General features: G+C 44.6%; 1 protein-coding gene across 5 annotated transcripts in view; it reads right to left on the reverse strand.

Moving 5' to 3' along the window:
- Positions 1-3,339: 3,339 nt before the first annotated feature.
- Positions 3,340-24,283, reverse strand: part of GNB5 (G protein subunit beta 5) — a 43,003-nt gene continuing 22,059 nt past the window's right edge. For all 5 annotated transcript variants that reach the window (XM_032417201.1, XM_032417203.1, XM_032417206.1 and 2 more), the window contains 7 exons: positions 21,962-22,094; positions 13,934-14,077; positions 11,874-11,965; positions 9,537-9,585; positions 7,529-7,625; positions 6,777-6,943; positions 3,340-5,508 (listed from right to left, as the gene is read on the reverse strand). In XM_032417201.1, coding sequence (XP_032273092.1) covers positions 5,497-5,508; positions 6,777-6,943; positions 7,529-7,625; positions 9,537-9,585; positions 11,874-11,965; positions 13,934-14,077; positions 21,962-22,094 — 694 coding nt within the window. In that variant the 3' untranslated portion in view covers positions 3,340-5,496. The remainder of the gene's footprint in view (positions 5,509-6,776; positions 6,944-7,528; positions 7,626-9,536; positions 9,586-11,873; positions 11,966-13,933; positions 14,078-21,961; positions 22,095-24,283) is intronic.

The raw sequence follows: 24,283 nt of genomic DNA on the forward strand, positions 1-24,283 counted from the left end.
CCTGGCTCTGCCACTTAGAAGCTGTGCAACCATGAGCAAGTTGTTCAACTCTCCTAGCCTCAATTTCCCTACCTAAAAAATGGAGGTAATAAACTGCACCATCCCGCTGTTATAAGGATTATGTGACTTGGTGTGTGCAAGGTGCTTAGCACAGTGCTTGGCACATAGGAAAAATTTTTTACAGAGAAATTTTTATTATAAGTATGAACTAACCAGGGTTACTATGCTCACTTGTCCCACTTTTAACCAAAAGTCAAAACATAGGGGCGCTTGGGTGGCTCAGATGGTTAAGCATCTACCTTCAGCTCAGGTCATGATCTCCAGGTCCTGGGATCGAGCCCCGCTCCCGGCTCAGCAGGGAGTCTGCTTCTCCCTCTCCCTCTGCCTCTCTCCCTGCTCATTCTCTCTCTCTGTCTCAAATGAATAAATAAAATTAAAAAAAAAAAAAGAAAATAAAAATGTAACATTTTGGTGAGCCTTACCTATCTGGTTTCTTTGTTTTGTTTTTTAAATACTGAAAATACCTATAGACTACCTACTATTTTTCCATATATATATTTAGCAGCTTTATTGTGATAAATAAATGTGCAGCCATCACCACTAATTCCATGACCTCAAAGGAAATACTATACCCATTGGCAGTCCCTCCCTGTTCATCCCACCCCGAGCCCCAAGTAACCACCAAACTCCTTTCTGTCTCTGTGGATTTGCCTATTCTGAATATTTCATATAAACGGAATCATACACTGTGTAGTCCTTTGTGTCTGGCTTTTTTCGCTCAGCACAATTTTTTCAAGGTTCATCCATGTTGTGGCATGAATCAGTACTTCCTTCCTTTTTTTATTGCCAGATGATATCCCATTGCACGGCTCTACCACGATTTGTTCATTCGTTCAGCAGTCGTTGAACATTTGAGATGTTCCACTTTGGGCTGCTATGCACATTGGTGTTCAAGTTTCTGTGTGGGCATGTTTTCATTTTTCTTGGGTTACAGACCGAGGGGTGTGAAGCCACCTATTATTGGGGAGCACAGATAGGCTGACCTCTGCTTTGTGATTCCTGGTTTACGATAAGGGCAAGTGTTCACCAGTGATGTATTGGTTAGATAACCTTACGTTCAAAAGAGGCGATTTCTGTTGTCACAATCTTTGTGTCAATGCTCATACCATACTTCCATTTAGCTATTTATGTGGTTCAATTAGCCAGAGCATCATTCCTGATCCCATTTCCTCACTAGAGGGTCAGCATCTTTTTTACAAGGACACAAGCATACTCATTTCATTTCTTTCACCAGAAATGGCCATGAGTCAGCCCACTGTGGAGATGGACCAGTCCTGAAGGCCAGCCTAGCTCCAGCCACCTCTCATCTATAGAACGAGGGGTCTGTGCTATGCCTTGAAGAGTGACGTGATTCTCTCCTATCACAGGTGAGAGGGTGAGTGGTTTAGCCTCATGTTCTTGCAAAGGATCCAGAGAGACAAAAAGATTCCCTGAGCGCTTTCCCCCAGCTTGCCTCCTCAGAATTCCTGGCCCACCTCAGTCCTGCCCAGTCCAGATCTCCAGGAACTGTATCTATATTTTTAGGACCTGTACTTCTTTTTTTTTTTTATTGAAAGATTATTAGAGAGAGAGAGAGAATGAGCTGGGGGAGGGGCAGAGAGAGGGAGACAAGCAGACTCCCTGCTGAGCGGGAAGCCCGATGCGATGCCAGGAGCTCAATCCCAGGACCCTGAGATCACGACCTGAGCTGAAACCAAGCGTCAGACGCTTAACCGACTGAGCCACCCAGGTGCCCCCAGGACCTGTATTTTTAACCTGCTGTTGACCTGAGTGGTTTCTCAGCAGGCAAGTTTGGGAGATGCAGATCTACAAATCCCTGCTCAACCAGCTCTACAGGGCTTGGGAGGAAGCTAGCTGGCAGCAATAGGGCCCCAACTCCAACCCCAGTTAATCTAACCTATCTGCTGGGCTTAACCCCGGATCCCAAGTGCCCTCCTCTGAAAAGCTTTTCAGCAGTCCACAGGCCCCAGTTGGTCTCTAGCCTTTCCCACTGCCTCTCTGTGCCCCCTTGGAACCTCCTCTGAGGGCCTCTCCTCCAGCCCCTCTCCTCAGTGACCCTCATCCCCACCCAGCCTTTTCTCCAAGCTCCTGTAAGGGCCTTAATGACCTCAGCGAGTTCTCACACAGTGGGCTTGAGAAACAGCTTTGAGCTGTTTTCAAAGTAGAATCCTTTGATCTTGGGAGTCCCCCAAGATCAAAACTATTTTAAATACATAATAATACTGACTCTTTCTTTGTATGTGTGTCTTTTAAGACTCTCATTCTCTGGGGAGTTATCCAGAGGCTCCTGATATGTGGGGAAAGCATTACCAACGGGATGTGTGCTTCTGTATTCTTGTGTTTTACAATTTTCCTCAGCTTTAATTTCTAATAAAAATATTGATAGATATAACCCACATAACCAAAAAGCTCAAGAATTTTTAAGAGCATAGAGTGATCATTAAGACCGAACACCTTGAGAACCACTGGCCCAGATGAATCTCTAACTGATGATAATGACTAATTGGATACATGAGTGGGGGCTGCTTAAGGAGGGGGAGGCACTGGGGGGAGGGCTGAGGGGAAGAAAGAGCAAGGGAAGGGGAACAGGGATGGGAGAAAGAGAGAGAAGGGAGGAGGAGGGAATAGGACGGGGAGGGATGGTGGACGGATGGAGGAAGCAGGGAGCTAACCCCTGTTGAAGATGAGCCAAAGGCTTTACGTATTTCAGTGCTGTCCCTCCACACACGAGGGAACGGAGGCTGAGAGTCAGATATCATGCATGCTGTAAGTGGTACAGCTGGGTCTGAACCTAGGTGCACGTCGTTCGTCACCATGCTCTAACTTACAGCCGCGTCCTGGTAATCAGTGGTGCCACCCTCTCGCTGGCTGGCCAAGAAGCCATGAGAGTACGGGATACAAACACCTTTATGACCTTCCGCTGCCTTTAAGCTGTTTATAATCTAGGGATGTGTAGAGGAGGTCAAGGGGTGGAAAAGGGAAGTGGATATGGAGTGCTTGCCTCTGGCTCATTCCAGAGTAGGGCTGGCAGCTGGGCCCCACTCCTGCGAGGCTGCCTACTCCAAAGCAGCTGCCTTGACTTCGGTTCACAGGTATTTCCCATAAATGCCCATCACGGCAGTCCTCCTTACCTGACCCCCCCTTCCCGCCTACCCCTTCTCTTCTCTGACTATGCACACCTGAGGGTGCGTCCGTGTGGACCCTTCACCACAGTTGGTTTGGTAGGTTTGCCCCCAAGGCCTCTAAGAAAAACTGATTACAAAACTCCACTCAGCATTATTTTCAATATGCAAAATACAGTTTATTACCTGGAGTTACCCTTGGAGTCCCGACATGGTGTAGCATATTCCAAACCAAGTGTTTCATCGATAAATACTAAACAACACCCACTATGAAATCAAATACTTCCGGGGGGGTGGCTTTCTGCCAATGGGGATAAGTGAGTGTTCTAGGGAATACTTCCCGGGTTTTTTTTTGATTGGAAAGTTATGGACCGTTTTTGCACATATACTGAAGATGCTCTCTACCTCTCCAGAGATCTAACCTTGAATTTGCTTCCCTTCAGTCTAGGTGGCTTTTCCTTTGTCCTGTCTTCCTTCACTTCTGGGAGGTCCAGGTCAGAGGGCAGAGACACTAAAGGGTCTGTAGGAGAGAGACAAGGGGATACCATAAGGAGGAGACCAGGAGCAACTCTGGGACGTGCTGGGCGTGGAGCTGGGGAATCCCGTGAGATGCACTCAGGGGCCTGACTCCTTCAGCAGCTGTGCCCATTTCCCCGAGCCCCTGCCAGCCTGGAATCCACTGGGCTCTTTGGAGTCCAGCAGGGGCCTTTTCCATTTCTCTCTCTACCCCAGGGCGTGCTGTGTAGTAAAACCCTCAGTAAAATGTTTGCTTGGCAAATGACTGAATCTAACCACCATATTTACTTTAAAAGAATTGATGGAAAAGCTAGCCTGGCTGGTTTTGGATTGACTGGCCCATTAGGATACCAATCATTCTGAGGGTGGGCCTGGCACATGTCCTGATGTTTGCAAGAGGCCAGCCACGTCCAGACCTGTCTGCTGGCTGTGCCCTGCTGCAGCTCTGGGGGGCCTCTCTGAGCAGCGGGGCCTGGGGCTGGGCCCATGGGGCCAGAACCACGACTAGGAGAGGGGTCAGGCTGGAGCAGGGCCCAGAGAGGAGACGGGACAGTCCAAGGCACTCGGGCACCATGGGACCCGAGACCACTCACAGGGCAGGCCTCAACCGGGAATGACTTTTGGTGTGTGAGGTGACCTTCTATTTCTCTAAGTAATGCATGCCATCTTAATGAACAAGGAATTTTCTAAAACAAAGAATAAGCCTCAACACCTTAAAAACAAGGAAAAGGAGATCTTACAACAAAAACACTTGGTGTCTTCCAGAAGGAAATGCTGAATTTCAAAGACAAGTATTTTGTGAGTTATTTTTTTCTCAATATCAGAGAGGCAAAGACATTATCACTTGGGACCTATCAACTAATTTGTGTATGTGATTACATTTTCAATGCAATAAATATGAATATACTTCATATGGATATGATCTACTATGATACTTTTAATATCCTGAGTGGATACTACTAATTCTAATACATCTAATACTACTAGCAGGTTTTTAAGTAAGTTTACTATCTTGTGTTCCCACACAGAAAGGTTTTGGTTGCTCTGAGAAGCCTTTGTGTCACAAAGAGCATTCAGCTTTTCCCTCCAATGACAGGAAATATCCTGTCCAAGGGATCCATCACATCACAGAATTCATAAATCAAACATCCTGTCTACTTTATGCACATCTTTCTTCCATTTATGACAGTTCACACAGAGGGAAATGTTTGATCTGAAAAAAGACAATGCGAGCCTGAAAAAGAAACTTTTACAATAAAAACATTTTTTTAAAAAGGGATTTTGTCCAATTACGTTTGGAATTAGACTTCTCTTCTATCACAGACCAGTCAACACGGCCGGCCTCGTGCAGCCTGCTGTTAAAGTCAGCACTTCTAGAGGAAAGTTCCAAAAGACGCAGTGCACACTGAGAAGAATCAGATGTTAAAGTGCTCTGAAAACAAATTTGATTCAAGGAAGTACTAGGGGATTTATTAAATGCTGAATCCTATTGGTAATAGAATGTGTGGAGATGGTATAATTAGAATAATCTTAAAAATGGATACATTTTTAAAAAGTATTCAAAATGCAAAACACTGTACTTGAAGGTGTTCTAGTGCTGAAGGCCCACACTGGGGTCTTTCCAGGGGTGGTCATTTTAATAGTAATATCGGGGATGCTGAGTGAACTTGCAGCCGCGGAGTCACTCCTTTAAGCTACGTTGCAATAACCCTCAGATCCTCTAGACGAAAGATCTATTTACATACGACGGTTTCAAATTCTACCCTCAGGTGCCCATGTGTGCATCGTGAGGAGATGATTAAGCCCAGACCTGCAAAGCCACAAACAGATAATTGTTAGTCCCCGAGTAGTTAATGACTTGTGAAACTTGAGTTTAAAGAGATAAAAGCAAGGTCAGTTACACACACGCACACACACACACACCATCCAAAATGAAGCACGCACGTGTCTTGGGTGGTAACACCTTACTCCTGGCAACTCAAAGGTGCTTCTTGGGACCTGTCTCTTCCCCTAGCTCTGCTCAGTCATCCGCAGGGCATCTGTGGCCTTCTTACTAGGGGCTGGTAATGCTTAGGCTGAGTACCATCCGTACCCACACCCCCCCCCCCAAGTACATTAATGTGATTTTATTGATTTAGGAAACTCTTGCCCTGGAAGATGAACTCACAGATAACTTTGTTGTTTGTTTCAGGAACTTCCAAAAATCCTTGATTTATCCTAAGAGTAGACCACTCAACTACTCTCTTTAGAAAAGATACTCACTTCTCAGGCCTACACAGAGCATCACAAATGATGGTTACTTTTCAAGACTGTCTTCAAAATCCTCTCCCTTCCCCAAGTATGTGTCCAGCAATCTTAAAACTATTGTGCCACAAATTTGTCTAATCCTAATTAAATCCCTCCATCTGGCCTTAAACCAGAACCCCCTCCCCACACCTCATAAATATCTTTGTTCTCCCCTTCTGAGTTGCCACTAAGACTGTCAAGTTTGTGCTCTGTCCCCACTGAGGTAGGAAATACACTTAGCTTTGCTTTATGAACAGGCTATTTTGGAGGTATTTCTGGTGAGCCAACATCCAGCAAGGTCATTGAGCTCTTTGAGAATCTGATGAAAGCCACGAGGACACTTTCCCTGGAAAAATGGACACACGAAATGTGACCTTTAATTTCAGGAGCTGCACGGGTTCCCTAAAACCTCTCTGTGGGTCTCACAAAGGTGTGTCACCACGGAATAAGAATGCCCCACTATTGGGAGGTGAGCCTGGCACCCTGTGGTTTGCCAAAGGCTAGAATCAGAAGAATCCTACTTTCAGGATCAAAAGGGACTGTTTGGGTCACCTGGCTCCATTATTACCTCAATTTCATGCTGATACACAGCTGTTTAACCTATGCTCGAACACCTGCATTGATGGGGGACTCACGACCTCTCCGGGGCAACGCATTCCTTCTGTGGCCACGGACAGAGCTGAAATTGAGCTGTGTCTGGCGAGCATCACCCAGGCTTATTCCGAGCCTCTGCTTTAAAGAGGGCCAACCACTCCTCTCACACACACAGTAAAATAAAAGAACTTCTCTTACTCTTAGGGTATGATCCCATGATCCTGAGCAAAAAGCAGTTCCATCAGGGGAAACTCGGAGAGTACTAACGCGGTTTTCATGTCCAAACAGGATGGAGACTCGGGACCCCTTCAGAACATCCCAGACATTGATGGTATAATCGTTGTATCCAGCAAAGAGCAGGCGCCCTCAAAGCAGGAGGATATGATGGTTACTGAACCAGTTCCACCCTTTCTGTTTTTCTTTTCATGACTCGCTCACACAGTCATGCAGTCGCTTGCTCATTCATTCATTCATTCATTCATTCCACAGTGATTTAGTGCCACTATGTGCCAGGCACTGTGCTTTGCCCTGGGGGTTCAGAGAGCAGTCGCTGCCCCTCGTGGAGGGTGCTGGTGGGCAGGCAGGCAGACACGTGAATGGACACATGGTAGCACATGGAATAAGGGTGTCCCTTTTCAGGGATGAAGGGGAGACTGGAAGACTGAGGAGGAAATGCCTGATGAAGGGCACTGCAGGTGGGAAGCCGCATGCATCACTGTCTTGAAGAAGAGCGGCACAGCCTTCATTTCCCGTAAAAGGAAGTGGGTGGGGAGGCTGCTTCGGGTGGGGTGAAGTGGGGTGGGGCATCGTGGAGGAAAACCGGGGCAAATGAAGACTGCTTAACCCACTGGCTCATGGGAAGTTCAGCTGAGGGAAAGCTTGATCGAGGGCGGGGTTGCCTTTAGCTCCCGACTTACAGTCCCCGGAAAGTTTCTGAAAGAAAATCTTACCACTGAGGGAGAAGTCCACACTGGATGCTCCAAATATGATACTCTCTTTGGAATAGATGGAGACCTCCCTGTCTGCCCGGAGGTCGTAGAGGCGACACTGGGGTGACAAACGTGACAAACGTGACAAAGCAGCACTTATTTCTGGCTCCGGGGTGGGGAAGAGAGGACCACAGGGCTATCAGCAGGTGCTGGTGGTTTGTGTAGTTTGGGGGATGAGGGAAATACCTCTAGTTTTCTCCCCTAGTATTTTCTACCTTAATCCCGATTCCTATTAATCTGCAGGGATCAGTGGAGATTCAAAGAAACAGCAAATACAGAAGATTTGGGGGGGGGGTACAAAAACAAAAATGAAACCCCTCTTTTTTTCTGATAAAGGATACATATTCATTGCAGAAAATACAGAAAAACTCCTAAAGAAGGAAACAAAAATCACCCCAAATCCTAGAGGTATTTACTAACACCTAGGCTACTTCCTTCAGTCTTATTTCCATTTTATGTGTGTCTTTAAATGGAGTGGATATTTCATGATGACTTCTGTTAACATCAGGTTATGAGCATTTTTCTCATATCATTAAATAATCATCAAAAACACATGACTAACATGGTTGTTGAATATTCCTTATGTGGATATATTAAATCTGTTTAGCCATACCCTGTTAAGACTTTTGATTGTGTCTAATTTTTCTCCTTTATAAATGAAATTTTGACGACCATTCTTACATAAAAGTCCTTATACATATCTCTGATGTTTTCCTTAGAATAGTTAAGGAACAGAATCCTCAGAATAAAATTGTTTCAAAAAATAGTATGACTGGATCAAAGGGGAGGGATGTTTCGAAAGCTCTTGGCTCATATGGCAAGACTGTTTTCCAGAAGCGTGGAACCAATGGGCCTAACTCTAGGCTCTTTAACCACATTACGTCCACAATATAGCATTTCACTGCTAATCCAAATGAGCTCTGATCACTTAAGCTTGCATTTATTGGATTACAGGTGGTCTGAAAATGTTTTTAGGTGTTTATTTGCCATTTTGGATTTCCTACTTTGTAAACAGTCTACATTTTATCAAACTCTTTTTAAAAATTGGGGTGTTTGGGGCACCTGGGTGGCTCAGTTGGTTAAGTGACTGCCTTCGGCTCAGGTCATGATCCTGGAGTCCCGGGATCGAGTCCCGCATCGGGCTCCCGGCTCAGCAGGGAGTCTGCTTCTCTCTCTGATCCTCCCCCCTCTCATACTCTCTCTGTCTCGTTCTCTCTCAAATAAATAAATAAAATCTTTAAAAAAAAAATGGGGTTTTTATCTTATTGATGATACAACCCCATTCATATCTAAAGGATTTCAATTTGGTCTGTCATATAGATGGCAAGAACTTTTCGTAGATGTATGCCCTTGTATTTTGTTATACATTTTTTGGCATATGGAAGTTTTACATTTTCATTTTCATTTTTTAAAAAGATCTTATTAATTCGGTATTTATCTTCCCTCTGGCAAACCCTGAACCAACCCCTTTCCCCAGGCTGCCTGGGGAGGTATAGGAAAAGGAACATATAGGGCAGATGAGACGTGGGAGAAATAATACGTACCAAAAATATTTACTTATAGTAGTATTTCTTAACAGGAAAAAAAAAAACCTTGATCCTAAATGTCCAAAAATTGACTAGTTAAGTACATAATGGCATGTCCATAACATGGAATACTATTCAATCACTAAGAAAATATAATGTAGATTGGCTCCACTACCACATGGGAAAATGTTCACAATCTATTGCTAAGTGAAAAAAGCAAATTATAGAGCATTTTGTTTTAAAATAAAAAAGACAGAAAGGAATTCACCCAACTGTGACTTTACTTGGGTTGGGAGAATAAGATATTTTAACCCTCTTCCCAAGGCTTCCTCAATGAATTCACTTTACTACGGTAATCAGAAAAACATTAATTTTGAAAAATAAAATTAAATCACTGTATCTCTCTTTCAAATAGGAAAAGCTCTCATAACTTAGAAGCATACCGTAGCATCATCTGATCCTGAAGCAAAGGCATCTCCACTCGGGTAGTACCTGCAGAGAGAAAGTTTGGATAGAAAGCATTTATTCAGAGTGGTGATTCTCAATCCTGGATGCCCATCAGAATCATCTGGAAATCACCTGGGAAAGCTGTCCCATGCTGGGCCCGTGGAATTGGAATCAGAATCTCCACTGCTGGGGACATAAGGACCACTCTTTATAGAGGCCAGAACGGGAGGCTGATCTGGCTGGCCCACTGGCCTCTAGTTTTTTTCCCTGTAAGTAGGGGACAGTAACAATGGCCTTGCAGAGTGTTGGTGAGGAGTAACTGAGATAATGTATGTATTCGCACCAGGCACTGAACACAGAGCAGGCCGCCTATAACCTTGGCTTCCATTGATCACACACCTCATTCCTGGGACTTGGCTCAGCTCCAGGATAAGAAAGTGATTATCCGCAGACAGTGGAATGGCATACACAAAACCTCGTGCAGATCTCCGCACTGACCATTGCCTCCCTGGGATACCTCTGGCAAGGGACTTTACCTTGCCCAGCCTCAGTTTCCTCATTTGAAAAGTGAGGATGATAATGTACTTTCCCTGTTGCAAAGACTGAATAAGATAATATAGGCAAAGAACCTGGCATCGTGCCAAGTGAAAAGCATTTAATAAATGATGCTTATTACTGTTACGTTCATTCTCTTCTCGGTAATCAGGCTTCCTGGGGAGAGGGGAGTCTACACTGAGACCTAATGGATGTTAGAGGAAGAGGGGTCAGGATAGGGAGAGCAGCACAGGTGAGAGAATGTGCATTTTAAAGATATATAGGGGTTTAATTTATCTTTGTGGCTTTATAGTCTATCCTGCATCTTACCAACTTCACTAACTATCTGTATTAATTTCCTTTGATTTTCTAGGTAATTACTGCACATTTGCCAAAAGGAATAGTCTTTTCCCTTTTTCTCTACCCTACAATTGAGGGCAAGGACCTAGAAATTCTTAATAACATTTCTATTGCTAACGTAAATAAGCATTGTTATCTTGTTCTTCCTTTTAAGGGGAACAAGTCTAGTGTCTTTTCCATTAAGTATGATGAGGACTCTTAGAAGGAAGAGTCCTGACAGTGCCACATTCCACATTTACATGTCAAGTCCTTGCCTCTCGGGAACCAGTTCATAGATCCTGCTACCTACTCGACATCTCCACTTGGGTGTATAATAGGCATCTCAAATGTAACTATCCCAAAACAGAGCTCCGGAATCCATGTGTGACAACTGCCTCCTACCCGTACTTCCTCCAGTTTTCCCTGTCTTAGTAAATGGATCACTGCTCACTGCCCCTTATAAAAGGTTTGGGTTCCCAAGCTCAGGGTTCTTCTCCTGTAATGCAACCCCTGGCCCGTGCAGGTGTCTTGGGCCCTGTCCATTTCACCCTGTGGGACTGGGGCTCAGGTAACCAGCACAAAAATGCTGATACCCTGGTTACTGCCATTGCTAGAAGTAATAAACTGTCCTTCATCTCGAACCCAGGAGTCTCGTCTCTTCTACCAGCATCCATGACACTGTGGCAGCCTAACTTGATATCGTGTAGCTAGGGTAAAATCTCAGAATCAGCACAATTCTGGACATTTCTGTCCCTACAGTGTCTTCCTTAGTTCCAGCCACCGTCACCTCTTTCTTGAACTCACACAACTTTCTAATCGGCCATCACACTTCCATTCTTGCTTCCCTACAATCTCTTCTCCAAACAATAGCCAGAGTGACCTCTCAAAGGCAAAACAGAGACCATGTCAGCCACCCCCCAAACTGGCCTTTGGTTAGGTCCCTCCACATCTTGTCTTAACCCAGCTCTCTGCAAGCCTGGCTCTTTCAAAGACTGCTTTCTCAGAGAGGCCTTCCCTGACCATCCTAAGCAATAACCCATCCCATCCCATCTGCCTGTTTTACTTTGCACATAGCACTTATCACCATCTTAAATTGTACATTTACTCATTTGTGCTTTGTCTTATCTCCTGCAAGAAAGTAGAGACCTTGTCTATCTTGTTCACAAGTTCCTGGAACAATGTCTAGCATATAAGTCTCAATAAATATTTGCTGAGTAAATAATGAGAAATACTGACTCTATTTAGGGAGGATAATAACAATTACTCTGAGTGCCATTAAATTAAATATCTCCAAGAGATCTGGAGCGCTGTTCAGTGCCACCACAAATCAGCCTTTCTTGCGGGGAGACCTCTCTCAGCCAAGTAAAATGAGCCTGGAGGTGGTTCCTGGCCTGAACATTACCCCACGCCAGGGATCACCAGCAGAACAGAGCAGTTACATGAACATTCTACTCACTGACCGGACACTGTTGATGTCAGATTCGTGTGTTTCAAAGGCCTGCACACACTGGCCGGAGCGCATGTCCCACACCATGGCTTTCTTGTCACATCCCTACAAATGCAAAGTTACCCAGAGTTATGGCCACTGCAAGGCCCGTCTACAGTCAGGCATGAGTTCTCGTTATGTAACAGAGCCGTTTACTTCCCATTGGTAAATGGCTGACAACATGCTTTTCTGAGACTAGCCTCACCTAAGGCTGCTTTCCTCAACCAATAAGCCCTGAGGAGGTGAGACTATGTCTTGGGGTGTAGGGGAGCAAGGGAAGGCACCCAGCTTTCCCCTTCAGCATGTCTTCTTCTTTTGCACCTTTCCAAGTGTGGGTGCAAACCCTCCAGAGCCTCCTCGCTTTCCCCCTGGGCATTTCTCTCTTTTCTGTCCTTCCCTTCCTCCCTCCTCTTCATCTCTGCCTCCCTAAGCCCAGGAGGGAAGGGCAGGCACACAGTGGGTGCACGGTGAGCCCACCCCGCTTTGTCTCAGGCGTCCAGGACAGCGTGAGCGAAGGGAGAGCACCGGGTGCCGCTGGGCCATCCGCACCTCTGCCGCACGCCGGCTGGGAGTCATGACCTCGCCAGCACTTAGCTGCGGGTCTCTAGCAAGTCACCATCCCGGGCTTCCGCCTCACTACCCATAAACCCTCTCTCTGGGTTGTCAACGTGACCCAGAGTCATAAACATGAGGTTTTCACATTATGCTATCCTGGTTCTAGGAGCATTTGACACATTCCTGCAGAGCAATGCTATTATCAAGCTTGGGTAGTATAATGTGGACTCTCAATAGTCAAATAGAAGACATAATGGCTTAAAATTGGTGTTCAAGTTGCTGGTTTTAACTTCAGGGAAAAGAGTGGGGTGAATACCATAACTAATATCTCAGAACTGTGGGGGTTCAGCACTCGGATTATCTTTCATGACAATGTGGACAAAGCAATCGGGAGAGTCTTCAAATCTTTTGAGGACACTAAATCAAATGGAGTTTAGTGCTCTGAAAGAGATAATATAATCTACAATGATATCAACAATTTGAAAAGACAGTATAGTTGAGGAGGGACAAATACAGTTATTCAAAGGCACAGAAATGAAACATACACAGACGGGGCCAAACACCCAAGAAGAAAATGGGGTTCCTGCTGATTACAGGCCACACAGCCCTCGCCTGATGCCCAGCACCAAGACGCAGGCAGCTCGGAGCAAAGGCCCCTTACGTCCTCCAGCTGCAGATGCCATGCGATGGTGCGTCTAGCGTGTCCTCTCCCACCTCTCTCCTGACTAAAGCGAGACAGGACCTGAGCCAGGTCACCCTGCTTAGTTCCCCATTCTTATTCCTGGCTGCCACAGAAATACTTGCCCCTGACATCTGCATAACCCACTGTCAACTCTTCCACCTAATATATTCCACGTCATATCCTGGGGGAGTGGCGGTACTGGTTTGCATTGTGCCCAATTTACAGACGAGGAAATTTAGTCAAATAGCAAAGCCGGGACCCCGGCATCCTAGTTGAGAGCTCCTCTGTGCCACCGTGGCCTTGTGTGCCTGACCCTGAGCCTTCAAATGCTCTGTTCCCTGTGCCCTGGGGTGGGAGGGTGATGGTGACAGGCAGGGGTGGGCCAGGAGAGTGTCTCATAAGCCCCAAGCCCTGATCACACCACGCTGCCTCACCTCAGCAGCCATCTGACCGGCCTTGGTACCCTTATGGCTCATCTCCAGTGCTCTCAGACGCTAACTCTGCCGTTTATTTTAGGAATAACATTTTCAAATGTGGCAGATATGCACCTCAGGTCACAGCATTCACATGAGGAGAACATTCCAGACACCCCTGTAGCCTGAATGTCAGCAGCAGAACAGGAGACCCTTTCGGCCCACCGCGCACTACCACTGTTATGGGAGCCGGGGGTGGGACAGTGAGCTGAGGACAATTCCTTCTCGAGCAATACCCGATCTACTCCCTGAAATGACAAGAATTGCCAACATAATCCTCCCACGGAGACGAAGGACCCCTAGGGATTTTGCTTGAGTCTTTACCCCAGACACGAAGGTGTTGCCCGTCTCCGAGGGGGCCAGGTCCAGGCAGAGCACATCAGCCCCATGGCCGTGGAAGCTCTGCAGCAGCTGCCCGCTCTCCACATCCCACAGGGCACACGTCCCGTCGCCGCTCGCTGTCAGGATCTGTCCACAGAGAAGGGCAGCAAAAGTGTTGTCGTTATGACTTCTGTTGAGGGGCAAGTCACTCTGATGCTTAGAGCTGAACGGGGAGGACGAGGCTCTTGGAACACACACACACAGACTCGTGCCTCGCTATATCTGGATTCAAGCACAGGAGTATTTCCCCTGTACTAAGAAAAAAAAGTTCCTTTGCGACACCCTCACCATCCTTGCGATGCGTGTTTATGTGCCTGTCCCCCTCCGGAGCAGGAAACGGAGCAGACCTCCGTGCGGTATCTGCACTCTGTGCTTGCCGGGCGTCCTGGAGGAAGTGCTCCGTGAACGTTTGTGGAACAGAACTCGTGCGGCCCCCACGAGCAGGCCAGACACTTCGAGTGCTTCTCAGATCTTAACGTGCTCCCCAGCCACCGGGCTGCTTGCTAATATTGCATCTGGGGTAGGGGCCCGAGGCCCCAGCATTCTCATAAACCCTCAGCTGGCAGCAGCGCTGAGCAGTGCGCCCCGTCAGACACGTGCCCTTGTGGCTGCTTCCCCCCAGAGCGGGGCAGGGCCCTAGACGGTCCTAGGGCCCCCGAGAGGGCCACATGCAAGCCCTCACAGATTCAGCAAGCACCTGCTGGGTGCTGACGACACCCAGGTGCTCTGCTGATAGGCATTAATTAGGGTTCGCACAGAGATCGTGTCTCGGTCCTGCTCTCCCGGAGGGCCGTTGAACAGAACCGGCAGTAAGACCCGACACCAACCGAATTCCCTGCCCGTGTTAAACAATTCTGAGCCCAGGCACACTTTCCTGGAGCTCTGTGAGGCAATACTGAGACCAAGTGAAAACAATCTAGTGGCCTGGCAGGACACACCTGCTCCTGTGAGGTCGGACTGTGAACCAACGAAACGACTTCTCACCAAGACTATCAGCTTGCTCACCCAGACTCACAGCAGGACCCTTACCTTGCGGGGCCCACCAATCCAAAGCTAGTAATGTCGTAGCCAGTTTCCTGCCTTGAGAGACCCACCTTAAAATCACCCAGCTTGGCCCCCCAAGCCCTCCGAGTACCCTTCCCTGATTTTCTCATTTTGAGATGCTATGGAGAGTCTGCCGAGTTGGGGTTCTCCCTTGCCGCAGGAGGTCTAAGAAGGTCGGCACTTCTGGAGAGCAAGTTTTTCCGAGGATCTCGGCAGACAAGACAGTGATGACTCACGATAGAGTGAGAAGTGCTTAGATCCAGGCAGGCCCAAGGCACAGACAGCAAACCCATTCTGGCAACATCTGAGCTGCTCCAAGGACACGTGAGAGCTGGCCAGGTGAAGGCCTACCTCTGCACAAAATGAGAGTGTGAGGACTTCAGCCTGTAGGCCAGACGGAGCTGTGGGAAGCTTCCAAGTGAGATGATAAGATCAAAGGCAGATTTGAGGAAACTGTGTCTAAGGTCCTTGCAGCCACCTCTCAAGCCGCTTCTGTAAACCTACAAGTACAAAGGCCACCCATACAGTGAGAGGAACGCTGCGGTGCCTGGGTGGACTTAGGGTCACAGCCCGAGACTGTGTGGGTGTGTGTGTGTGTGTGCGTGTGCGCACGCCCACGGCTTGGGCTCAGGCTGAGCACAGCTTCGTGGGGCTGGGGGAAAGGCAGCGGAGATGCAGGCCTCACGGCCTCTGGGACCCAGCTGACTGCACTGCAGAGCCCGGGGCAGCCTGTCCTGAGCAGCCACGGGCTGGGGGATCCACAAGGGCTAAGCCCTGGATGGCACAGCCTCCCTGCACCCCACCTTCCTGCCGCTCACAGGGCCCGGATGAGGCGATAAGACAGGGCAGGAAGTGGCTCGTGCAGTGTCACTGCCCCAGAGAAGGCCGTCGGTGGGTGGAGATGACTGAGGAAAGGAAATGAGCGGCAGCCTTAAGGACTGCTAGCCTCCTGCGCCCCACGGACCGCCCCGCACTGCCAAATTCCTCCTGCTGCTGGTTTTCTCTTCTCCTCTCCTTCTTTTCTGTTCTCTTCGCTTCTCGCTTACACGCTGGGCCTAGCCCTCGCAAAGAATCTCCTTTTCTCTGCAGGAGAGATACACATTACAAGGAGGGGACTCTACTCCCACCCTGGCCTGGTGCCCTGCTGGCTGCCCCATCTTGGAGCGCGTTTCCTGCCAGGCAGTCTGGGGAGACCTAGACTCTGCTTGCAGCCAGGAGAAGCCGCTTTGGAGCTCAGCCCTGGAGCAAGAGCTGGGTGAGTTCCAGAGAGCTTAGGCTTCTTGGGCGTGGCCCCCAAGGCCCACCTCAAAGCTCCCCCTCAGGGGCAGCTCTCAAATGTGGGGAATCTCCAAGGCTGCAAAGCTTCTGCCACTGTTTGTGGGACCCCCTGCATCCTTGGCTTCTTTCAAGTGGCCTGGTACAACCAACAAGATGATCTAGGCTGGTAAAAGTTAGCTTAGGAACGCACAAGACTTGGACTGGGTCTTAATTTGGGTACTTAGATTTTATAATATGCTGTAATTCTGTTCAATGTCTCCTGGGCCACACCCATTCCTGTCCTAACACTTGCAAAAGGCCAATAATCTCCCATCTTTTTTGGGACACCCAAACAATCTGCTTTAAACGATAACCTCAGTCTAGCTCTTTAATTTGTGAATTTTCCATACCATATTCTTCAACCAAAGAGATGAATAGTTTTTAAAAGTTACAAGTAAATTCTTAATAGTAAAAAATATTTTAAAAAATACTTTTAATAATTTTGTGATCTTCATTGTAAGTAAAAATTGAATTTAAAAACCAAACACTCATCACGATAAATGCACAAAACAGAGCCTCTAACTCACTGTCAGTCATTTCTTTTGGAAGGTAGGGAATGTGTAGGTTTAACACCAGTCTTCTGCCAGCCGGCCCGGGCCACAGCGCCCCCTACTGTACAGGTCTGTGAGAATCCTGGTGGCAAACGACAGGGGCAAACACCGCACTCCAAGTCGGAACACCCCTCTGCTCCGCAATTAAACAGTTACCCAGTCACCTGGTCTCCCTGCCGCCAGCCTCGCCTCCCCTTCTGACCCTAGTCAGCTGAAACCAGAGTGGGCCATGGAAGGCTTTAATCTGACTCAGATGCTCTCCTCCTTAAAAGAAACCCAAATCTGACCTGGCACCTGCAAATGGCTCCTTGCCCATCTGCAGCGTCAGGCCAGACTCAGGCGGCCCTGTGATCCGGCCCTGCCCACCTCGCAGGCTGCCTGTCTCCCTCTGGGCTGCCCTCACACTTGCCTGGCCACACCCTCGCCCTCCAAGCCTGGCTCAGGCAGCCCTTTGCAGCAAGTTTGCGACCACCCCTCCCATTCTGAGCTCTCAGCTTCCCCCACTGTTCAGTCACAGAGGGTTTCCATGAAGGTCCTGAGAACAGAGCCTGAGTGTGAGCGAGTCCACCCCCAGAACCGGTGGTATCTGGCAATGTGGGTGGTGGGCACCTATGAAGATTTGCTAAATAGATATGAATGAATAAACTGAGAATCCTTTTATGACTTGTTAAGAAACTTAGAGTGTTGAAGTTGTATTGTTTTCACCTTGTAGTTTATTCAAAGTAGGGAATAGATTTACTATTGAAAGCTTTTTCTTTTGGCATTTGTTAAAACACAAGTGTAAAGTAGGTATAGTGAGGTGTATAAAATGCACAACTCTGAAGCTCAGCAGCTCATTAAAGTTTTACACATGTAAGCACATTGGAACCACCACTCAGACTGCCAGATAGGAATTTCCACCCCCTCCGAAGGTTCTCTGTTCCACTCCCACGACCACCAAGTCAGTTAGAGGATGTTTAATACAGCTCTGTCATTAATTAATTGCCCCGACTTTCCCCATTTTTGATTTATTAAAAATAATAATGATAACCAATGAAAAACAACAGGAGGTTCCTCTTAGAGCCAGCTGCTAGAGCATACCTCTCCTGTTAAGACACCAAAATAGCAATACTTACATTGCGCAAAACAGACTTTAAGACAAAGACTATGACAAGAGACAAAGAAGGGCACTACATAATCACAAAGGGAAAAATCCAACAAGAAGATAGAATGATTGTAAATATCTATGCACCTAACAGAGGAGCACCTAATACATAAAGCAACTATTAACAGACACAAAGGAAGAAACTGTGTAGAAATATACAGAAATATAATAATAATATGGGACTTTAACACTCCACTTACATCAATGGATAGATCATCCAGACAGAAAATGAACAAGGAGACAGAGGCTTTGAATGATACATTGGACCAGATGAACCTAACATATATTTGGAATATTCCATCCAAAAACAGTGGAATACACACTGTTTTCAAGTGCACAAAGAACATTCTCCAGAATAGATCACACATTAGGCCACAAAACAAGTCTCAATAAATTTAAAAAGATTGAAATATCATTCATCTTTTCTAAGCACAATAGTTGAGCACAATAAATCACCAAAAAAATCTGGAAAGAACACAACTACATGGAGGCTAAGTAACAGGCTAATAAATCATGGATGGGTCAACTAAGAAATTAAAGAGACAAATGAAAATAAAAACCCAACTGTCCAAAATCATTAGGATGCAGCAAAGCTGTCTTAAGAGGGAAAATTATAGCAATATAGGTGTACCTCAAGAAGCAAGAAATATCTTGAATAAACAACCTAACCTTACACTTAAAGGAGCTAGAAGAAGAACAAAGGCCAAAGCCAGTAGAAGGAAGGAAATAATAAAGATTAGAAAAGAAATAAATGACATAGAAACTATAAAAACAATAGAACACATTGATGAAACCAGGAGATGGTTCTTCAAAAAGATCGACGAAATTGATAAACCTTTAGCCAGACTCATCAAAAAAGAAGAGAGAGAACTCAAATTAATAATATCAGAAATGAAGGAGAAGAAGAAAAAATAAAAGCTGACACTAGAGAAACACAAAGGATTTATAAAAGGATATTATGAAAAATTATATGCCAACAAATTGGATAATCTAAAAAAAATGGATAAATTCCTAGAAACACATAAACTCCCAAAACATAATCAAGTAGAAATAGAAAATTTGAACAGATGGATTACTAGCAATGAAATTAAATCAGTAATTAAAAAACAAAACAAAACAAAACAAAACAAAAAAAACTCCTGAAAAACAAAAGTCCAGGACCAGATGGCTTCACAGGTTTATTTTACCAAACATTTAAAGAAGAGCTTATACCTATTCAATCAAACTGTTCCAAAAAATAGAAGAGAAAGGAAAGCTCCCAAATTTATTCTACAATACCAGCATTTACCCTAATACTAAAACCAGACAAAGACACTACAAAAAAAGAGTACTAAAGGCCAATATCTCTGATGAGCATAGATGCAAAAATCCTCAACAAAATCTAAGCAAACTGAATCCAACAATACATTAAAAAATCATGACCAAATAGGATTTATTCCAGAGATGCACGGTGGTTCAATATTCACAAACCAATCAACATGATACATCACATTAACAAGAGAAAGGATAAAAACTGTATGATCATCTCAGTAGATGCAGAAAAAGCATTTGACAAGATTCAACATCTATTCATGATAAAAACTCTCAGTGAAGTAGGTTTAGAGAGAACATACCTCAACATAATAAAGGCCATCAATGAAAACCCACAGCTAACATCATACTCAATGAAAACCCACAGCTAACATCAAACTGAGAGCTTTCCCTCTAAGATCAGGAACAAGACAAAGATGTCTACTCCCACCACCTTTATTCAACATAATACTGGAAGTCCTAGCCACAGCAATCAGACAACAAAAAGAAAGAAAAGGCATCCAAATTGGTAAGGAAGAAGTTAAATTGTTACTATTTACAGATGACATGAGAGTATATAGAAAACCCTAAAGATTCCAGCAAAGAAACTATGAGAACTGATAAATGAATTCTGTAAAGTTGGATACAAAATTAATACACAGAAATATGTTGTATTTCTATACACTAATAATGAAGCAGCATAAAGAGAACTTAAGAAAATAATCCCATTTAAAATTGTACCAAAAAGAACAAAATACCTAGGAATAAACTTAACCAAGGAGGTGAAAGACCTGTACTCTGAAAACTATAAAACATCAGTGAAAGAAACTGAAGACAACTCAAATGGGAAGATATTCCATGCTCTAGAACCAATATTGTTAAAATGTCCATATTACCCAAAGCACTCTACAGATTTAATACAAACCCTATTAAAATACCAACAACATTTTTCACAGAACTAGAACAATCCTAAAACTTGTATGGAACCACAAAAGACCCCAAATAGCCAAAGCAATCTTGAGAAAGAAGAACAAAGATGAAGATATCATAATCCCTGACTTCAAGATATACTACAAAGCTGTAGTAATCAAAGCATTATGGTACTAGTACAAAAAAAGACACATAAATGGAACAGAATAGAGGGCTCAGAAATACATCCAAGCTTTTATGGTCAATTAATAGATAGGAAAGGAGGCAAGAATATCTAATGGAAAGAAGACAGTGTCTTCAGCAAATGGTGTTGGAAAAACTGGACAGCTACATGGAAAAGAATGAAACTGGACCGCTTTCTTAGACCATACACAAAAAGTAAACTCAAAATGGATTAAAGACCTAAACATGAGAACTGAAACCATAAAATTCCTAGAAGAAAACATAGGCAGTCATTTCTCTGACATTGGCCATATAAACATTTTTCTAAATATGTCTTTTCTAAGGGAAACAAAACCAAAATTAAACTATTGGGATTATACCAAAATAAAAGACTTTTGCACAGTGAAGGAAACGATCAACAAAACAGAAAGATAACCTACTGAATGGGAGAAGATATTTGCAAATGACATATCTGATAAGGGGTTAATATCCAAAATACAGAAAGAACTTATACAACTCAATACCAAAAACAACAAATAATCCAAGTTAAAAATGGTAGAGGACTTGAATAGACATTTCTCCAAAGAAGACATATAGGTGGCCAAAAGACACATGAAAAGATGCTCAACCTTACTCATCGTCAGGCAAATGTAAATGAAAACTACAATAGATATCACTTCACACCTGTGAGAATGGCTAGTATCAAAAACACAAGAAATAACAAGTGCTGGCCAGGATGTGGAGAAAAAGGACCCTCTTCTACTCTTGGTGGGAATGCAAATTGGTAAGGCTGCAAATTGGTACAGCCACAGTAGAAAAGAGTGTGGAGGTTCCTCAAAAAGTTAAAAATAGAACCACCCTATGATCCAGTAATTCCACTGCTATTTTACCCCACTAATTAAGAAAGATGTATGCACCCCAATGTTTATTGCAACATTATTTATCATAGCCAAATTATGGAAGCAACCCAGGTGTCCATCCATAGATGAACGGATAAAGAAGATGTGGTCTACAGATACAGATATAGATATAGATAGATAAATACACACACACATTGGAATATTATTCAGCCATAAAAAAGAAAGAGATCTTGCCATTTGCAAAAACATGCATGGAGCTAGAGATTATAAAGCTAAGTGAAATAAGTCAGAGAAAGACAAATACCACACGATTTCACTCACATGAGGAATTTAAGAAACAAAACAAAGGGGAAAAAAAAGAGACAAGCCAAAAAAGAGACTCTTAATACAGAGAACAAATTGGTGGTTGCCAGAGAGGAGGGATGTGTGAAATAAAGGGGATTAAGAGCACATTTATCATGATGAGCAGTGAGAAATGCATAGAATTATTTAATCATTATATTGTGCATCTGAAACTAATACAACGCTATATGTTAACTATACTTGAGTAAGATGATAATAATAATAATAGAGGGGACACTGGAAAGCTTCCTCTCCTTGCCACCCCTCCTTGGTCCTCTGCCACTTCCCGTGCTCCCCGGCAGGCTGACCCACCACACGGCCGCTTCCTCACCTGCATGTCTGAGTTGGTGAAGCTGCAGGCCGACAGGTAGTTGGTGTGCATAGCGACAGACTTCTTTTTGGCAGCCATGTTTTCATTTTTGTCAAACGTCAGTGGATACACAGAACACTTATTATCCAAACCACTAGCATGGAAAGAAAGAAGTGACAGATGCTAATATAAGGCAACAGAATACACCTATACATTCTCCTTCACGCAAACTTTTCAAAATGTTTTCCTTTGGCAGCATGATGTATTGTAAACTTTCCCCCCAACTTTGAAGATTTTCAAATGTACCGTAAAACTGAAAGGAAAATAGTACAATGAGCACCCAGATCCCTTCACCTACGTTCACTAACTTAGCCTTTTGTCATATTTGTGGGAGCAAATTCTGAACCCATTTGAAGGTAAATGCAGACATGACATGTTACAGCTACATACTTCAATTTGCAAATTTTACATCTTCTAAAAAAAATAGAACATTCTCCTAAGTAGCCACTAGATCATTATCACATCTGAGAAAACTAACACAAATTCCATAACACGGTGTAATCAGCCATCCGTATTCAATTTTCCCCAGTTGTCCCCAGGATCCAGGGCCCAATCAAGGTTCACACATGGCATTCAGTTTTTATAGCTTTTTAAGGCCATTTAATTTAGAACAGACCCTCTACCTCTGTTTTTGTTGTTCATGATAAGAGATCTTAGGCCAACGGTCTTGTGGAATGTCACATACTCTGCATTTGTCACACTGGTTCTTAATGGTCACATTCAAGTATAACATTTTTGGTAACACTAGCATACAGGTGATACTGTGTACTTCTTTCTCTTTCTTGCTGCTTCACTCCAGGAGATTTGTGAGGACTACTGTCTCAAGATTGGTGACGCCGACTTTGATCACTTGGTCAAAGTGGGGAGCACTAGATCACTGCATGGGAAATATGACTTGCTTGTAATTAGTAATTAGGGTTTGACACTTCGAGACATGTGAATATCCTGCTTCACAACAGCCTTTCATGCAATGGCTTTAGCATGATTACCATTGTTTGAATCAAATATTATTTTAGGAGTACAAAATGGTGACCTTCTGATTTGATCATTCCTTCTGCATTTGTTAGCTGATATTTTTCTGTAAAGAAAAACTTCCCCCTTCCCTCATTATCACTGTACACCCATGGGTTTTTTTTTCTCTTCAAGTCTGTTATGAGCCATTACTATCACTATCCCATGTGATGCTCACATTTGGACAGTGGAAGGCCCCTTCAAGCAGCTCGTTTCTGTTGGATATGACCCCATTGATCCTTGAATGTTTCCTTGCTTTCTGGAACAAGAAAATATCCTAGGCTCACTTTATCCTTTTCCTGCCCCAGACCTACGATCAGCCTTACTCCGAGGAGCCCTGCTTCTTAATGGGCAATGACATTTAGGAGGAGGACACTCTTCTGATGCCCTGGGGATGCCAGGGACCCCCTTAGCCTTTCCAACTGCTCAAGGGGGCAGGTGTGGACTTGGGAAGTCTCTTACCAGTAATTCATAAGCTTGTGGGTGAGAATGATTTGTAGTTAGGCTGTGACATTGAACCAGCATGCTGTGGACTATGGGCTTCCCCGGACCCTTGAGGTGGTAGGCATTCTCCTGTGCTGAAGCTTCAGAGTAATTTCTGTAGTTCTGCTGGGATACCCATTACTTAGGGTTATTTGCATCTGGTGTTGAATCTTAGCTTTAGTATCTAACTCATTTTGTGATCTTGGTTAGGTTTTTTTAGGTTCTCTGAGCCTCAGCTTCCTCGACTACAAAGTCGATATGGAGTGGATAAAATGGAGTGGATCCCACGATCACAAGGGGCTGTTGTGAAGATTCTATAAAGAGTTCAGAATGGCCCTTGACATACAATAGAGTCTCAGTAAGTGGTCATTATTGTCATTTTTACATTCCACTTGCTTGGAGGCAGGCACTATGTCCTATTCATCTTTCAATTCCCCAGGACACCTGGTCCATTGCCTTGTGAACTGTTGTTCATATCAAGTATAGAATACCTGAGTGAAGTCCTCTTTCAGATATGGCTTTCAAATAAAAAAATACTTATATATAAATAAAGGCAATTAACACAATTTTTTGAGAAGGGGATTGTGTCAATACTGTTGGATTTCAGCTTTCAAGTTTGGAACCAACTAAGAAATAGACCCACTAGTCAGACAGATGGAGATAAACATATCCCTGTTCTCCCCTTTAAAAAAATGGAGAGAATGTGGTGGAGGTGTGGGTTTGTGTGATCACGGAGTTACAGGGCTGTCACAAAGCCATGGTTGAGAAACACCACATTAGATCATCACT

This window comes from Phoca vitulina, unplaced genomic scaffold, assembly GCF_004348235.1.
Source record: "Phoca vitulina isolate PV1807 unplaced genomic scaffold, GSC_HSeal_1.0 scaffold20, whole genome shotgun sequence".
In the NCBI taxonomy this organism is placed as follows: Eukaryota; Metazoa; Chordata; class Mammalia; order Carnivora; family Phocidae; genus Phoca; species Phoca vitulina.